Source organism: Amphiura filiformis, chromosome 11 (assembly GCF_039555335.1).
Source record: "Amphiura filiformis chromosome 11, Afil_fr2py, whole genome shotgun sequence".
In the NCBI taxonomy this organism is placed as follows: Eukaryota; Metazoa; Echinodermata; class Ophiuroidea; order Amphilepidida; family Amphiuridae; genus Amphiura; species Amphiura filiformis.
In genome coordinates this window covers 1,885,311-1,905,467 of record NC_092638.1, presented here as the reverse complement: position 1 = coordinate 1,905,467, position 20,157 = coordinate 1,885,311, and the positions used below count along the sequence as shown (strand labels likewise).

The 20,157-nt window shown below is 36.1% G+C and overlaps 1 protein-coding gene across 1 annotated transcript; it reads right to left on the bottom strand.

Annotated features, from left to right (window-relative positions):
- Positions 1 to 4,483: 4,483 nt before the first annotated feature.
- Positions 4,484 to 19,232, bottom strand: LOC140164202 (mixed lineage kinase domain-like protein). The gene is made up of 9 exons (XM_072187445.1): positions 18,668 to 19,232; positions 18,316 to 18,387; positions 15,196 to 15,355; positions 14,416 to 14,525; positions 13,592 to 13,830; positions 12,860 to 12,993; positions 11,068 to 11,117; positions 10,314 to 10,463; positions 4,484 to 4,602 (listed from the first exon to the last, which is right to left on the bottom strand). The coding sequence occupies exons 1-9, from the start codon at positions 19,230 to 19,232 to the stop codon at positions 4,484 to 4,486; spliced, it is 1,599 nt and encodes a 532-aa protein (XP_072043546.1).
- Positions 19,233 to 20,157: the final 925 nt, after the last annotated feature.

Here is a 20,157-nt window from a genome sequence, read left to right as displayed (position 1 = left end):
TGGCTGCGATGACTTTCTGGACTGTTCTCTTGGGTTTGTCTTTGATTGAGGCCATTGTTGAGGCCCTCTGTGAATAGCGTCTCTTAGTTTTACAGATTTCTTGATTATCCTTTCACTGTGGAAAGCCTGATATTTGTTCTTCTCTTTTTCAGACGCATTTAGTACATCGTTTCTGATTACTGATATCATCACCTTCTTGGTGACGAAGTTGTGGAGCTCTGTGGGGCACTCTGCAGAGAACGGTGATCCTCTCTTTTCAATGAACTTCATCATCTCTTAAACGTGCCCTTATTGTTTGTTTGATGGCTATTTTGAAATTCAAGATGGCTGTCCACCACTACTGCGTCCAAGTCTAATATGGTAATGTTTTAGGGTTCCTTGACCCTAAAAACATATGTTTAGACACCAACGTCCGGTCTCTATGACCTCTAGAGCTGAGATAAAGTCAAAAGTAGTCAATTTGGCGGCCATTTTGAAAAGCGCCCTCAATAGAAAAGTTATTCATATTCTAATTCTATTATTTTTTTCGGGTTCCTTGATCCTGAAAACATATGTATAGATACCAAAATCATATCTCTATGAGCCTCTGGAGCTAAGATATAGTCAAAAATAGTTAATTTGGCGGCCATTTTGAAAAGTGCCCTCTACAGAAAAAGTTAGGCAAATTCAGATCGATCACCCAAGTTTTTCTGAAAGCCCTTGACTTGTACAACAATAAAATCATGGTTGACTGAGTACAACAGAGATGGCCACGAACTCCCCCATAGAGCCAGGAGTAATAAAAAGTTTACAAGATGGGCGCCAAATGAAGGCATTTGGTGGACACTTTTTACACTATTATTATGTAAAAAATAGTCAATACAAAGGCCCAATTGCAGCAATGTACAGTTCATTTCTAGGAGAAATTTCTAGGACAGTTTTGCACTATTTGCTTCACATTGGGCTCATTCCAAATGTGTACGTATTTAAACAGAACTAAGAACAAGTTTTTTTCCCTTTGAGTTGGGGGTGTTAAAGAAAAAACTTTAAGATGGAAATATTTAGTCCCTGCTGATTTAATAAAAAAAATTATGTCAAAAGGCTTCGTGATGTGTATCTGCGTCTTGTTCCCTTTCTTTAATCATTCTAATTCCCTCTATTTTCTTGGTCACTGTCGTACCAGATATCAGGTGTAAGACATCAGCAGGGTAGACAAAGCTGTTAATGGGGACAACTGCGCGGGTTTTTTTTCACACAAAATGTGTTTTATTATTTTAGCCCCCCAATCAAGATGAATTTGTATATTTAATTCTATTACCCCCACGACCCATTATTCAAAATCGCGCACTGTGATTTGTTGAAACGCGTCACGTGACAGACCATTAATTAGCAATAAATCACACTATTTTGTGGTAATAGAATAGAAATAAAGGGTGCAGCATTATCCTTTACACGCAAATAATGTGTCCTCGGCAGTAAAACGTTTAAATAATGGGTTCGGCTGCGCCTCACCCATTATTTACGTTTTACTGCCTCGACACATTATTTTTTTCGTGTAAAGATCATGCATTACCCTTTATTTCTTAATTCTATCACCCCCACGACCCATTATTCAAAATCGCGCACTGTGATTTGTTGAAACGCGTCACGTGACAGACCATTAATTAGCGATAAAGTGTCAAGGTCAACGAACTTTATGTTCTTCTATCATCACAGCGCACAGCACACCTGCTTATGTAGGGGAGAATGGAATGTCAGGGGTGTGTTATTGTATGTGCATACCTGCTTATAGGGGAGAATGGAATGTTAGGTTGTGTTATTGGAATGTGCATACGCTTTGGCTACGCGTATACATGCGCTCCACCCTGAGGTAAACAACTTGGAATATTTGGGGAAAAAAAATTGATATTTTCTCTTTAAATCACACTATTTTGTGGTAATAGAATAGAAATAAAAGGTGCAGCATTATCCTTTACACACAAATAATGTGTCCTCGGCAGTAAAACGTTTAAATAATGGGTTCGGCTGCGCCTCACCCATTATTTACGTTTTACTGCCTCGGACACATTATTTTCGTGTAAAGGATCATGCATTACCCTTTATTTCTTAAATGTATAGAGGAAGAAGTGCGTGGAGCACGATAAAATTTATAATTTCATACTATTTTAGCCAAAACTCAAGGTATGATTTACCGAAACGTGGGGGGCATTTCATTTTGTGTCCCCCATCCCGAAATCCCCACTTGTCCCCTGTCTCCCCTTGATTGACACCCATGCCTTTACCTATGAAAACCATTTTACGTACACAGAGTGTTTTGGAAAATGTATTATTAACAAATTGGAGCAACGCTCACCTTTGTACAGAATCTTAATATAAAATGAAAACAATAATCGTAATCATAGGTAACATTTACATAACACAGTGAACTTTATCAATAGACAAACAAGTCATAATCTTTTTATTATTAATATCATTTTGAACACAAAATTGCCCTTTTCAGATTATATCATACAGTCCAAGGACAGTGATCTAATCTAGTCTGTGTTGTGGATAAATAGACAATTTACTAGCGTATCCTTAATTACGGTTTATAGAACATTTTTCATACTTTAATTTGCTTTTATGTTTCTTCTGTCTCAATATTATCCACAATATAATTTATTGGCTTTCTACGTTTTCAGTAAGTTTTCATTATTTATTGTTTACAATATTATTCCAAAATAGTGACTTTATTACAACATATTGAAAAGAAGGATACTTCTACCTTTAACCCTAGAACTACGAAGGGTTTTACCAACCCCCTAAGATTCTTTATCCGTCCTAAAACGCACGCTTATCGTTTATCCATCTTCTGCGCTCATTTAAGTGATATAATATTTTGTGGAATTTCTAGCCGAAAACACATTATGACGCGTTGTTTGATGGCATACAAAACTGAGTCATTTTTAAGAAAAGTTGAACAATGATGGCGCTATTTACCTACAATCTTGTTTGCATCTTTACAAGGTGTAGGCACTTGTAAAATGCTATTAGAACATCTGCAAATAGACTAACAAATGACAAGGGAATTTTCCAAAAACTTTTTATCATGAAATGTAAGGAATAACTCATATTATTCGCCGAATGTAAATTAAAAATATATTTGTAAATGGCGCCCTCAATTGGCACACTAATGTACAGTTTATAGAATTAAAATTACCACAAAAAACAGAAAAAGATGAATAATTTGATATAGAAACGAAAATTTGTGTTTAAAATTGCTACAAAATATATGTGTACACAGTTAAAGGTAGATAACCTGATTGAAAATCTCATCCCCCACTTTACCTCATCAAAATGCTGATTTTGGTATCAGAAGAAAGCTCATATTTTTCTCATAAACATATTGAAATTTGGCGTTCCAAATCGGTGTATTTCCGAAGAAATCATCAAAAAACTGCTGAATTAGTCAAAACTATGTTATACCATAGTTTTGACTAATTCGGCAGTTTTTTTATGATATCTTGGGAAATACACTGAGTTGGAACTTCTAATTTCAATATGTTTATGAGAAAAATAGGGCCGTTCACTTGAAATCAATATATTACATGATCATGATGATTATCATTAATAAAAATGTAGACTAAAAATATCACACTGTATAAATGTCGGTAATTCCATTAGGAATTAGTCACATTTACAAAAAAACATTTATATTTTCTTTTTGCATGAGTGCTTGAAAGGGATGACATTTTATGTTATACGTAAGTTTTGAGAATTTGATTTTCCAAATATATCAGGTCACCTTCCTTTAACAAGTGTGATAGCTGTTGGTGCAAATCAGCTCTAGAATTGGACATTATAATTATGTTTTGTTAGAAAAATTAATAAATGATCACATCAAACAATCCAATTCGACGCCATGGAATGTTTGTACTTTTTTGGTATCACTAGATAGAGGAGATCCATAGCTATACACTGGTACCAAATATAATATAATTGAATATATTCCATAGGACTTGCTTTAAGCAAGATTGAAGATATGGTAGTTACATACGAACGTACAATAACTGTGCTCATTATTAGCGTGCTTAAGGGAAACTTCAATGAACAATATTTCTTTTTTAAGCTCTACTTTGTGTCAGTTGAAGGAATTTAGTCGCGATGCATAAAAATGCGCAGATAAAATGGTCTTTTTGATTGCTAATTTTTCAAGGAATTGCATTTAATCTAGTGTAAATCCCTTTGTGCGCAGTGTACATTCGAAAAGAAGTTTCATTGTAATCGTAAATTCTTCCACGATCTCCACAATGGCCAATTTGAATTTGCCAAATAAGACCACATTTTTGGACAAATTAATATTTTTAGTGTACCGTCACTTCGTTTGCTAGTTGCTACGATGGATAGTCGAAACAACCTACTCATGTAAATGCTTAATTAAAGCGACATATCTTGTCGACAAATTTCTGAATTCTAGAAGAAGATATTTAAACTTAAGTAGTACAAATTATCCTTCAGCTTTTCTTTAAATTGTTTGAAACGATACAGCAATGGAAGCATCCCGGAGAAGCGTACTTTCTCTGATGTTGTAAAACTTAGTTGGTTGCTGTAGGTTGTAGGCACATGGACCTGGTCCGTGGACGCCTGTAGATAAAAATAAGAATATTAATGTATAGTTATAATAGGGTACGTGTTTTACTAGTGTATGAGCCTTACCCCCTCATATGGGTGTTTGCACCAATTAGGGCGAGGGGACAAAGCTGCACTATTGTCATAAGTAGTTAACCTCTTGTGCTACACAAAATGCACGATAGCAATTGAACCGGAGTAACTTTTGTCGAGAAAAGGTCATCAAACTTTACATAGGGTCAAATTTCAAACTTTCATAAGGATTTAGAAAAATGTATAGTTGACCTATCTAGGACATAACGTTCTTGAGTTATTACCAAAAAGGTCAAAGGTCACGTTTTTTGCTCCATGGGGGTCAAAAACGTCAAAGTGCTCCAGTTTTGACCATAGATGTGTCAAAATGTTTGTTTCATCAAACAATTCAAATAAGGATAGGATTACCCATTCATGCATCAAAATAGGTCACGGTAAATAGGCTTCATTGGTAATGGACCTAATTTTGCTGTGTAACCCAGATAACGAAACATCCTAGATTGTGCAATCCTATCCTTATTTGAATTGTTTTATCAGAACGAACATTTTGACAATAACTTTTTTGTCACTTTAATGCTCTCTGAATCCTTGTGACAAGATAAATACATTGGAATGGTTATTAACTTGAGCAAGTTTGAAATTTGACAATGTGTAAAAGTTCGATGACCTTATCCCGCCAAAGCTACTCTGGTTCAATAGCTAACAAGCTTTTTTGTGTAGCCCATGATGTCAACTATCTATGGTAAAAGTACAGCTTTGCCACCAAGTGGTACCGCCCAACCCCGGGCTCACCCACTATTTATTTATTTATTTATTAACCATATTTAAGCAGGGTAACCTACTCAACAAATATTACAATGTTGATTTTCAGTAGAGCCCTGAGACAAACATATAAAAGCATTAAATGCACGTAGATTATACATTATTAAAAACCATAAAAAATTGAGCTTACATAAATATTACACAGCTTTAAAATACCTTATATAAATATTATACAGCATGAAAACCAAGTGTTTGTAATTAAAAATAATTGAAAGAGCTACACGAAGTATTTAAAAACATTTGACATGACGTGAGCTGCAGAATTAGTTGTGCTACAATACTTTGAGTTTCTTTTTGAATTGCATTAGTGAGTTGACTTGACGAATATCTTTCGAAATAACATTCCATAATACGCTACCTTTGTATTGGAAAGAGCTTTTACCATAATTTGTATTGCACTTTGGAATATATAGATCGCCATTTACACTACCTCTAGTGTTAACAGAATGAATGATATTAACTGGACGAAACAGATCATTGAGGTAGAAGGGTGCAATTTCATTTTTAACTTTAAACATCATACATCCAGTTAAGAAAATAATACGGTCTCTTATATTCATGAAGCCTAAAGTACGTAACATGTCGTTTATATGAGTTCTGTATGGTACACTTAGTATAATTCGTATTGCCGTGTTTTGGAGTTTTTGAAGCTTATTTAAGTTTATTACACTGCAGCTACTCCAAATAGTCTTTGAACAAGGTCATTTGGATTGTTAGATTTCACTGCTAACATATTTCTTTTTGCATAAATCCAATAAAAATGAAGATGTTAAACTCACATTTTAGTGACGTTCCACCACTACACTAGTGGTTTCATCAGACTGGCAACTCATCACATCTGACTGCTTCCTTTTATAGGCAACAGGAACCGCTATAGAGGGCGTGATGAGTTGGTCAGAGATGTTGTTGAGTGAGTATGCCCCCTCGTCCTTGTTTAGAGTGTCTTTTCCTTTTCGGCGAATCCAGATGGCTTCTTTCAACCATCTGGTGGTCTTGTCAGCTTCTCTATCGATGACTTTTGAGTCCTCCCAATTGATGGAATGGTTTGTCGAGGCAACATGATCGGTGATAGCTGAATTGTGAATGTCTGTAATTGATAACTTGCGGCTGGCTCGTGTGTAGGGCTCCCGGGGTGGGCACTTCCATAACAGATATGCATCATGTGCCTCGGGATAGACCCCCTTTTTCAAACCGGCTTGTACCCAATGACTCCCTTTTTTGTGTCATGGTCCTACCTATTACCCAATGACCCCCTTTAAAAAAAATTCATGTACTCATTGACCTCCCTTTTTAATTCCCAAATTTAGGTGGTATTTGTGATCTCCTCCAGAAATAATGAGATTTCTCAAATTTCAAAGGTGGCCAAGTTGTTTTTTCGCAGTTTGGCACTTATTTATGTGTACTTAATGATACTCTTTTGGTAATCCTGTGCCCAATGACTCCCATTTTACAATTTGTTACCCCAATGACCATCCTTTTTTCAAAGTTTCATACCGAATGACCCCATCTTTCTAGGTTGTGTACTGAATGACCCCATATTTTTGTAATTGTACATTTGACCTGAATGCCCCCTACTTTTTAACATGGCCGAGGCACATCCCTGCCATTTCAGATAGGGAGTGCCTCCCCCGGGGTAGGGCTTAGTTTCAAATTTCTCCACCTCTTTTTGGTGTTCTTTGAGGCGAACGCCGAAAGGACGGCCGGTTTCTCCGATGTAAGTGCCAGCACAGACCCCGCAGGGGATTTCATAGATCGCCTCTGCTTTTTGTTGCGGGAGGAGTTTGTGCTTCGGGTGAACAAGCACACTGCGGATGGTACGGTGGGGTTTCATAGCAGTAGAAAAACCATGTTTTTTTTAAACTCTTGAAACTCGCTCAGATAGTCCCTCTATATGAAGAGCTTTGTTGCAAAGCCCCTTACATGCACTTTTGACTTTTTGAGAAAAACAGCTTTTTTTAATTGTGCAAGTATTACTTGTTCGATTTGATTCAATTTGGATTTAGATAAAGTGTTAATGAATAGAAACTAAAAGAATAGGTTTGGTATAATTTTCAAGCCTTCCTATTTTTTTTTTATTATTTCTTTTATATCGCACATTTTGTGGATGTAAGGGTTTTGCAACAAATTGAATTTACCCTTTTCTAGTAACCACCTTTGCAATCAAATTTGAGCCCATTTGTTTGCACTACTTTATGTAACTTGACCAATGCTATCAAAATCAAAAAGAAAAATTGAAATATCTCATTTACTTTTTTAATTATGAATTTTTAATTCGGGAAAATGGCATTTTTTGGATATTTCCGAAGCTACACCTTTTGTTTATTAAAATGATTGTTTTCAAACATAGTGACCCAAAAACAGTTCCTTTTGGTTTTAATTGGTAAAGAACATTCCAGGCTACTATTATACATCAAAAAAATTAAAACAAAGCAATTCGATATTCATTTTAAGTTCAGATTTCCGGAAATTCCTAAGATTTCCCAAACGGGAAATATACGATATCTCCGGAAGGGAAAGTGGTATGAAGGTCAAACTACCACCAACATGTGTATTTTTACCCACACTATAATGTCATGTCAATAACTCAATTTCAGCCAAAAGTGGATGTAAGGGCTTTTGAAACAGAGCTCTTCATATAGGGAACTACCACCATGCCATCTTTGAGTTAGACTTTGTTTTTGGGTGGCTCTATTTTGTTTGACTTTTTTAATTGACCAATCTGGATAACCGCAGCCAGATAACGCTTCGCGGATATTGGACTCCTCTTTCTGTCTGTCCACTTCCTCAGTGACTAACGCCTCACTCCTGTCAAGTAGGGTTCTGACGACACCTAATTTTTGATGGAGGGGTGGTGGGAGGAGAACTGAAGGTACTGATCAGTGTGCGTTTTCTTACTGTAGTTTCACTGACCCCCCAGGCTTTCTTGTGATCAGGGTGTCAAGAAAGGGCATAGAACCATCTTGCTCTTGCTCATAAGTAAATGTGACGCTGCCGGTAGGATCAATGGTGTTTAAATGATCAATTAGATTGTCAACTTGTCCTTTGCGTATGATCTCTAACACGTCATCGACGTATCTCTTCCAGAGACGTGGGCGACAGCTTTCCGGGGCTGTAGAGATAGCTTTCTGCTCAAGCCACTCCATGAAGATATTGCAAGCAAGGGGGTTGAGGGGCTACCCATGGCCATGCCGAAACATTGTCGATAAATTTGACCTGAATAGCTGAAGTACGCAACCGTAGCGAGACCAAATTTAGTCAGTTCTATTATGTCATCAGTAGTGAGGAGGGTTCTATTTTTGAGATCTTTGTCCTCGTTAAGTCTTTCTTTGAGTATGTGAATTGTGAGATCAATGGGGTATAGCGGTTCCTGTTGCCTATAAAAGGAAGCAGTCAGATGTGATGAGTTGCCAGTCTGATGAAACCACTAGTGTAGTGGTGAAACGTCACTAAAATATGAGTTTAACATCTTCATTTTTATTGGATTTGTACAAAAAGAAATATGTTAACAGTACTCCAAATAGTAATTGCAAAATCAAAATGTGGTAAAACCATAGTGTTGTATATAGTAATCAGTGAACTTCTTGGGACAAACGGCTTAACTCTTCTCATGACTGCAAGACTTGTACACACTTTACGACAAATATTGTTGATCTGCTCTTTCCATTTCAAGTTAACATCAATTTGAACACCAAGATATTTAAAACATGTGACATTTTCAATCTCAACATTATTCATATACACTTTAACATGATCAATTTTACTAGTTTTAACAGGTGTACCAAGTAACATAACTTTTGTTTTCTAAACATTTGCTTTCATAAGATTATTATCAAACCATTTACAGAGTGTATTAAAATCTTCATTTAGGTTATTCTCTATTTCCTTAACATCTTTACGACAAACATAAATCAAGGTATCGTCGGCATACATGTCAACAACTGAATGTTTTAGATCATTTGGCATGCGGTTAATAAATAAAAGAAATAAAAGTGGCCCAATGATAGAGCCTTGTGGAACTCCTGATGATATAACATGGGGCACAGAAATGGAATTATTAATAGAGACATATTGGGTACGTTTGGTGAGATATGTTTCAAACCAGTTTCTTTCATACAGCTTGAGTTGTGCTGTTGGTGATTTTGTTAATGTTTTTGTTGCTGTTGGTGGTGGTGGTGGTGGTGGTGGTGGTGGTGGTGGTGGTGGTGGTGGTGGTGGTGGTGGTGGTGGTGGTGGTGGTGGTGATGGTGGTGGTGGTGGTGGTGGTGGTGGTGGTGGTGGTTGTGGTGGTGGTGGTGGTGGTGGTGGTGGTGGTGGTGGTGGTGGTGGTGGTGGAGTAAATACGTTATCTATGCATAGCATATCAGCCTAAAATGTTAAAATAAGGTATTGGTTATATAACGCTACATTTTAATCGGCCCTCTTTCTTTTACGTTTCTTATTCGCCTCATGTATATCTCCGCTTTTTATTGCTTGACCCAACCCGAGGAAGTGTATTTCAAAATCACTTTCTTTTGGAAGGTAACACTTTTAGATCGTTGCTGTTAATAAACAAAATGATATTAGTAATGAAAAGTCTATTATTTATATCGCATTACACACATTATTCACGAGTAGGTTACATCACAACCCTAAAGATAACAACAATAGAGGTTGTGCATATGATGTATCATCTCGTAAATATGGTGGACTACTCAAATGCATTAAACAAAAGCATGATTGCATCTACCGCGACAGTTCGTCTCACACACACATAACATAGGTTGATAACAACATTTGCTTGAATGGACTACACTGCGCCATGACTACGGGGAAACCGAAACCGAGCCAATCGATAAAAGCATGCAGGGCCTCTATAGTATTAACTTAATTACCTGCTGCCGTTGGACGCATGTCCCTTTCGTTGTCTCGACACCTGTTGATCAAGACCTTGAACTTTGCTGGAAAATTTGGTAAATCAGGAACTTGTTCTGCTGCTTCTCTCTCAACCAGGTATTTTGCCACCTCATTGTCGCTTTTGTAGTCTGCAAATAAATGAAAACTCTAACAGTTATAAAATCACTGTAGGGATCACTTTTTCGTTCATTTGTTAAAGGATAAATAGATATGACAATTTCAATTTGGCAAAATCATGGGCCTAAGTATTAGATAAAAAAATGTACTAAAACAATATTCTATTAATTTGGTGTATTTCTTCACAAAATGCATTTAGAACAGTGACGCGTATTCCTTCAATTCAGTATAAACAATGCTAGTCTAGTGGCATTTTTTCTTTTTCCGGGATAACCCATAAAGCCAATGTTTCAGGCTTATTTCCAATGGGGTCCTTGAAAGAAAGATTTTGGCAAAAAAAGCAAGAGTATAAACAAAAGAAGAAAGAAAGCACACAATGGACAACAGACCCCACTGGAAATTAGCCATTACTGAAAAGTTTCCTAATTGCACTCTTGAAATGATTAAGATTGGGGATATTTTTGATGCCATTTGGAAGCATGTTCCAATCCCGAATTGCACTGTAATAAAAAGTAGTGCCAGCTTGAATTTGAATTTTTAATTGGCAGCCGGACTATGCGGCTCGTAGTTGCAATGGCAGACATTTCATTGTATCAATATCGCGTGTTTACTCACCTGTATATGGCTCCTGGCATGTAGCTATTTCCCACATGACGACCCCAAAACTGCGGAATAAAATCATAAAATTAATATTAGGAAGACAAGTGATTTTGTTTCGTGTTAGTTAGCCACTCCGACAAACACTTCTCTTTACTTAATCGCGATCTCTTAACGTTAAATTACATTATAATTGCAATTGATTAAAAAATGTATCTTTTTTAGGTCAGTGGAACTTTACATCTATCGTTATGTTATTGTTTTCAATAGGTTCAATGGCCTATATCTGATTGGGCGCGAGTTTTAATTGGACCTTTTGGGCATGCAATAATTTCCCAAAACGCGCGCGCAGAAAAAAAAACCTCTTCAGTACCATGTGCAGTAGCTAACAGTAAGAAGTTCTAATGTGTAACAGGTATCATAACCACGATGAATTTTCGCACGGGCAGTTGTGGATCAGTACTTTCATAAATAAATAAATAAATCGATCTCCCAAATAATGTTTTTCATATTTTTCTCAACGATATCATGTTAATTTATTATCAACATTTCTCAAGCAACAGCGCACACCGACATCGCCTGGCTAATAATTACATGGTACAGCAGAGATACTAAAATCAATACCCGGGATCGATACACGTGAATGTGGTATGCACGATTTGATATTCAGACGATAAATCTTTGGATACCGGGGTAGAAAATGATGAATATCTCCCGTAATTGATTTATTCTAAAGAAGCCAGATTTTGTTCCTTGCACTTGAATAGATGTGTTGAACGGATATGACAGTCGTTAGCTTGCGTCTTTAGAAAGTGCCGTGCGTACTGACAAAAATTCTGATTTTATATGTGTCGAACTATAGCGCAGCGCAGGCTAGCTGCACTCATTCCTGGAGGCAGTCTAAAAGCAGAGGTCACGAAAGGTCACACATAGGTAATCATTGAAAATGCTTCGATCTTGCTGAGAGATATATCAAATTACTCGTCTGATGACAAGGATTAAGAAAATGTATAGTTTGTGCTATCTTCGATCTATTGTTATAGAACTTACCTTCTTAACTGTTCACTTTCCTTGTTACGTGAATGGAAGTCAAACATCAACTATGGCCACCCAATGGGCTTTGACCTTGTTTGAACTCTATCTCAGTAAGTGAACACAGTAGAAAGGCAAAACATTTCTTTTTCCGGTTCTACTCAGCTACCATTTTTGCCCAAATCAGAGTAAGTTGAAATTTTGATCCATGTACAACCAAAAACTGTGTCATTTAGCCCAAAAATTAGGTTTTTGTAGGACAACTCGATAACGATAGGTCGTAGATGGCATAAACTATACATTTTCTTAATCCTTGTCACCAGATAAGCTCTCAACAAGACCGAAGTATTTTCAATTTTTTACCCCTATGTGACCTTTCGTGACCTCTAACGTAAAACGTACCCTAAAATTGGAGTCCATTACCCCATCTAGCAGTGATCTAGAGGGTAAGGTAACAAATATTGGTAGACATGGGTGTTGAACTCAACCATTTTTCAAAACCACTTGCTCCTAGACTACATGTTTACATATTTTGAGGTGACCGCGACATCGGACGTGCTCGTACGTGATTGGTTGCTCAAGGTCCATGTGATCTCATTTCCGAATGTGGTTTGAAAAGGTCTATCCATTCCCCAACAGCACAATTGATAGATGCCGAAATCGCAAACTCTCAAGTATGTGCATGTATATTGCCTTCTTTTTTTTCAAATCAAATGTCAAAGTACCTTACTTGATTTTGTAGAGTATAACTAGACAAGTGTGCACATATGTTACTTACGCGTACATCTCGCTGTGTTCATCATACTTCATGTGTGGATTCATAAGATGTTCAGGAGCAGAGTAACAAATCGTTCGTGTTTCATAGTCCTTTCCAGTTGAGGTCCTTGTATGAGCGAAACCAACATCGGCTATCTGACAAACCAAAATGGAAATATGATCAATATTTATCTAGCAGCAATGATTATAGGAAGATGCTTTCATCATCATCATTATCACCATCATCGTAATCATCATTGTAATCATCATCATCATCATCATCATCATCATCATCATCATCATCATAATCCTCATCGTCATCAATATCATCATCACCACCATCATCATCATCATCATTATCACCATCATCGTAATCATCATTGTAATCATCACCATCACCATCACCATCACCATCATCATCATCATCATCATCATCATCGTCGTCATCGTCGTCGTCAACATAATCATAATTATAATCATCGCCATCATTATTATCATCTTCGATTGAGCAGATCTTAGCAAAAACGTACATTCAACGATATGTTGTAAATGATGATTGTCTCCGGCAATCACAACAATTTCGGCGCGGGAATTTTGAATATCGTGTGTTGAGAGACGACTGTTTATTCGTTTTTATGTTCAATATGCGTTTGTTTTAAATAAAACCATGTGATTCGTGCTTGATAATTATTTTTCTAACATATAAGGCATCATGTCGTGATTGCCGGAAAGTTCCATTGATTGTATTATTTACTTTCACTTCGTAAGAACGATCGACTAAAAACTTCTTGCTACCGATACAACAGTGCAACATTGGAGGTTGCATACTGTGAATTCGATAGAGACCTAGAGCCCCTCCCAAAGCCATGTGAACACGACGAGACCAGTCGATGTTGTCCCTGCCTTCCTTCTTGTGTAGTGCATTCAGTGTTTCTTTCAGCGTACCGCGTTCCATATACTCCATGATAATCATTAAGCTGGACGTCTCTGCACCTTTTTTAATTAAAATTAATATGTTTCATACTATAAGAACATGAGGATTATCTGTAGTGTACTGTAGTAGGTTTAACATGATCACTAAAGGACGTTTTAAAAATGGCGCATAATTATAATTATACCCTTGTAAATGTCAACAGAAAGGATATTCTTTGCTTTAAGGTTGGTCGTAGCTTAATAACTTCTAAATTGTTACTGTAACGTATACTTATTTTAAACAATGGCAACTACTTGACGAATCCATCTGTGACGTTAAATTTTGGTAAACATACTTAGTTTAAGAGAAAATTCCAAAAAACAGACCCAAATGTTAACGGGGAACCCTCAAAATATTTCTTCAATAAATATTTCTTTTTTATTAGTTTTCAAACACTAGAAAAAAGTTTTTTATTAATTTTGATTAACCAGTTTCACAAAATTAATATTGTTGACAAAATGTGGGCGATAATGATGCTTTTATGTGATATTTTACCAAGTACAGCATTGTCAAGCATTTTTGGTGAATTTTTAAATTACTGTCCTGTTGTGACCAGCTTTTTTTGTATCATGACGCATATAAAATATGAATGCAGACTTTCCTACCTTTCTCCTCACATAAACCCCAGAGTCGCACAATATTATTAGAATCAAATTTCTTTAGGTTTTCAGCTTCTTTCCTGAGTACTTTTTTAACTTCTCGAATATTCACACCTCTGATGGAAAAATCAAATCACACCCAAAAGAATCGTGAACATAATTATATGTTAGCGGGAAATATATACATACAATGTTTTTTGAACATTTCATTGGGCCAATCATCAAGATTTCAAAAATGTAACAATACCACTTAGCACAGAGCAAAGCATCTGGAGTACATTTGGAGAACCACGTGTAGCTTCAGAGAACGCACGTATTAAATAGTTCCACTTAATGTATTTCTTGCTTAGTAAATGTAAAACCAAAAGAAAACTTGATCTTTTATTGAAGCAGCTGACTGGTGTAAAGAAATGACACATCTGGTATGCATGTTAGAGTTAGCAGCAGTCTCAAGTATTGTATCATACACGTGATTTAGATCGTAGTCTCCCTCGTCCCTTCTTCAAAACCTCCTCGCCTCCTCTTGCTGATGGTTATGATGTTAAGACTTAGCAGCAATCTCAATTCTTGTATCATAAACGTGATAATTTTGGTAAGCGCCGTCATCTCTTCTTAACCCTAACACAACCCTCTCCCCCGACGCTCGCCCTTATTTAATGCAGCTTGGTGTTGGCATGTTCAATATGATTTAGCCTGTAAATACCATGACTGATGAACCTCTCTTGAGTTTATTCCTAGTTAACATGGAATGTGTTTATCTTATATATACTAGATAAGAAAACAAACCTGTGAGGTTGTAACTTCTTGACAGCGACTTTGTGAAGATTAAAAGTTGACTTGTAAACCACACCCATACTGCCTTCTCCCAGCTTGTCTTCACGGTTAAACTTCAGATCTTCTCTTTTGATGATCTTTATAGAGTCAACACTGTAACCTGATTTGGATGCTTATATGAATTTTAAAATGAACAGAGAGCAATACATAAGATAATGTAATGTGGGAGAAACGAGACACATGTGTACAAAATAAATATTATATACAAATTTGGTATGGAAACTGATATAAAATATTGTTTTAGCAATTTCAAAATCCAAGGACCGTGTAACACGGTTGTTTGAAGTGATCATTTATTAAATTTTCTAACAAAACGTATATATAATGTTCAATTCTAGACCTGGACAATAGCAACAACCATTATACTAATATATTTCCAACACTTTTTTAACATAGATTTTTGTTTCTTTTCCAATTTATTCATCCTTTTCTGCTCTTTTGTGGTATTTTTTTATATTTGTGTGCAAATTGAGGGCGCTATTTACATATATTTTAAATTAAATTTAACCAAATAATGTAAGTTATTCTTAACATTTCATGATAAAATGATATAAACTCCTCAAAAAGAGTTTGGAAACTTTCAAAAACGGCTGATTTTGTTTTTCTCCACATTGTTTCATATTAGTGAAACCATTGTTCTTTCCTGTCAACAATGACACTTCATTTGTGACGATATCTTATTCCACGGCTGAATAACTTTCTTTGAAAGACAGAGAGGTCTCAAAGAAAATGTGCCAAACTGACTATTGTCTGCGCTCATCTTAGTGTTTTGAATGAACGAACGAGTGAATAAAAGAATGAATGAAAAGTTGTTTGCCGTACATCATGTTGAATAAAAAGTGCTAGGATTGTTTTACATGTGGATTCAAATAGATCAACGCAAGTCAATATCTCTTGCTGGTCACTTCTTCGTAGAGGTTATTGCAAGAAAATTTTAATCAACAATGGTTCGATTATCAGATCTGGATAAGGTTCGAACTATTGGTCAGCTTGAGGCTGGCATACCTCTGAATCAAAGTGTGGCAACTTTTAGAGTTTCACGCAGTATGATCTCCAAGCTAAAAGTTTCGTCAGACCGGAAATGTCAAAGACAGACCCAGAAGTGGCCGCCCAAGAAAAGCAACGGCTGCAGAAGACCGATTCATTAGACTGGCAGCACTTTGAAACCGTTTTTAATGAAACAGTGTGATATTCTTTATTCATGTTTACCGATGCAAATGGCGCAGACAATGGCAGATTTGGCACATTTTGTTTAAGACCTCCTTGTCTTTTAAAGACAATTACTCAACCATGGAATAAGTTATGGTCACAAATTTGTTTGTATTGATATGAAACAATATGGATATAGATTTCACATATTTCTGATATAAAGCCGTTTTGGAAAGTTTATAATCTTTCTTACTCCTTTTATGATGTTTTAATGCCATTAGACAGTGTCTACCCCTTGTAAAGATGAAAACATGGTTTAAGATAAATAGCGCCATCAGTGTTCATCTTTTCTTTAAAATTACGTAGTTTTACATGTGAAAAGCGCCCTCTTTGGCAATTAGAAAATATTGTTGTGAGATGATGCTTTATCAACATCAAGGGCGCATCAAGTTTTTCAAGAGTTCCTTCGTGAAAGCAAAAGAATGCATCGATTACACAACAATACAAAATTGTTTTTACTGTTTTTACTGTTTCATCATGATACAGGTTTAATGATTCTCCTTTTTCACTTGAACAGTTTAAAAGATAAATAAATATTTCACATGCTGCTGTAAAATTAAGTACATGCACATGTCAACGATTTTATAATGGTAAATACTGTTCTTTTTTGTCACTCAAGACATGTTAAAAAACAAACAAATATTGCAGACTCTGTTGTAAAATTAGAATCATGTCAACGAAATACTGTGACGCCGTTCGAAATTTTACTGAGCAAGTATTGGTACATAATCATTTCTTATCCTACAAATGAATGTTCTTTTATTAACTGTACTGTACAGCCTGTCTAAAAAAAAAATGTGCAAGTGAAAAGCGCCCTCTCTGGCAATTAGACAATACCGTTATGACATAATGCTTACATCAACGTCAAGGGCGTAGTCTTAGCTCTCAAATGCCGTTTGTTCTGTTCAATTTGCTTGTTTTAATCTCGAGATATGTTTAGTTAAAGACGAAAGGGTAAAATCACAATTGTGCCACTTTTGCTAGGGAAGATGGCTTTACATGTAACAGTGTTAGCATCAAGTTTATCAAGAGTTCCTTCGTAAAATCAAAATAATGCATCAATTACACAATACAAAATGTTTTTGACTGTTTTTACTGTTTTATCATGATGCAGGAATGATGATTCTCTTTTTTTTTTTAAAAGAGATTAAAAGATAAATAGATATTTCACATTCTGCTGTAAAAATTAAATACATGTGCATGCCAATGATTTTATCATGGTAAATACTGTTCTCTTAGTCACTTAAGACATGTTAAAAGACAAACAAATATTGTGCACTTATACATGTTATAGGTTAATGAACGCGTATTACTTGTTGGGAGAGATATTAGACAAACTAATGCACGCGTGCTGATGTTGATGCGTCTAATGCATGCGCCCCGAAAGGGAGAGTACATTAGACGCATCAACATCTGCTATCATTGATTCACATGTACAGCTCTCTTCCCTTTTGTTGTTAAATAACATATCTCAAAATTGGAACAAGCAAATTGAACAGAACAAACGGCATTCGAGAGCCAAGACTGCGCCCGTGACGTTGATGTAAGCATTATGTCACAACGGTATTTTCTAATTGACAAAGAGGGCGCTTTTTACTTGCACAATTTTTTTTGAGACAGGCTGTATTTGGATACAACATTCAAGTCAATTTTCTTAAAAGTGGCACAAAAGGGTTTTCATACATTTGTGTTTGGTGAAGCAGATCTCTGGATTACCGAAACCAATATGAATGAAACAATCGGTATTTAAAAGCTAGGACTGCTCCCTTTACGTTGATGAAAGTATCATGTCACAACAGTATTTTCTAATTGCCAAAGATGGCGCATTCCATTTGCACAATTATTTTTAGACAGGCTATATACCTGGAAGCCACTTGGCTGCTTCCTGCAAATCTTTCTGCGCATCTTCCAACTCCATTTGTTTGTCTTGATGTCCTGTAAATAGTCAATCAAAATAAACGTTGTTGATTTGAAATCATCCAAATAATGGTGATTTTAGAACTTGTATTTGTGTCGTGGCCTTAATTTTTCCAGGCTCAAAGGGAATTATATCACGAATAAAGGTACTTCCTTGCAATGGAAAAGGAGTGAATTTTATTTTCTTTCTTTCAGAGCTGATATATCAATAGAATATATTATTATTTGTGTGCGTTCGAAGTATTGTGTTTGTTCTTAATGTACATTATCTGTAAGTTATAATTACGATAACACTGACCTTTGACTTTCTCCAGTAGTTCTCGTTTATCTTTGGCTTCATCCTCCATGTCTACATCGATTCTTATTTTAAGAACGTTCCTGCTTTTCTCGAAGGCTTTCCCAATATCTTCCATAGGATTATTGTGTGGATCAACTGTAAGTCTCTCCATCAATTTCTTCATTTCCACCAAGACGCCAAACTGAACGGTGTTTTGAAGCACATCCAGTCGTTCACTGAACGCATTGAACTGATCGGTTATCTTATTTCTTCTCAAAAACTGTCTTAGAAAGTCTCGTTTCTTCAGTTTTTGTATGAAGCTCTCTGTATCTGCCACAACCTTCCTGAGCTGCATCAGCGCTGTGCTAAAAACTGGACATTTCAAGGACGAATCTTGCTTTTGTAACTCTATTATCTTAGACCTTTCTTCTTTCATTCGAGAAAGAACCTCAAGAGCAGGCATAAGACATTGGATTCTGTCCGACAGTCTTTGACATTTACTGTGGAAAGATTTGACTTCTTTAACTCCATCAACAACGCTCTTCGTTAAAGTAACTATTTCCAGAGACAATCCAATGATATCCATTTTTTAATACCTGCTGTAAAATGAAGAATCACCTGGATGAGTTATGGGGCTTTGTATTGTCTATAGCCTATACGATGAGAGGCAAAGCAGAAGAACCAAACTATCACAACAGAGATCGAGAAAACGCTTTGTGTATTTCAAAGGTGTGAAAACTGCCCCTAATTCACCGAAACAACATATCCAAAAAAAAGGAGGTACGGGAAAATGGTAATTAGCAAATATTCAAAATATATGCTAATGCAAGGCTCAAATTTCAAAATTGGGCAAATACAGAGAAAAGTGATGTACAGTTCCTGAGTTATAGGCGTAAAGGTTAAATGTCAAATTTTGGTCTCCAGCATTGTCCACAGGGGTTAAAATAAATGCTCCTGAGATATAGCAAACTATTAAAATAATGTTGTTCCAAAGGGAATAATTTGTTTTACACTCTAAACATTTGACATTTGACTTTTATTCCTATAACACAAAAGCTGTACGTCGAAGATATCTCCAACTATACTTTTACTAAATCCTAAAAATGAAAGGAATACAATGATTATATGGGGTTGTTTTTATCCATATTCGCCCAATTTTGATATTTGAGCCTTGTATTTTTCCACTATGTCCCTTTTTGTCATTTCGGGATAGGTTGTTCATGGGGGTGTTTCGAGTCACCAGGAAGCAACGACATTTGGTGTTCCAATTTTGTCTACCTCCAACGTACATTGACTCGTCTAATTTGCAAACTTCAATGATTGCAGTAAATTATTGTCTTTAAAAAAGCATGCCAATAGTCATGATTAGGATCTGATTTGATACAACAAATTGTACGAAACACTGAATACTATATAATAATCAAGGATTGCGTAGAAAAAAGGTCCATCATCGTATCCAACATGAAGACAAGGACGTATTAGTTGCTGCAATTGAGACCCTTTTTTGACTA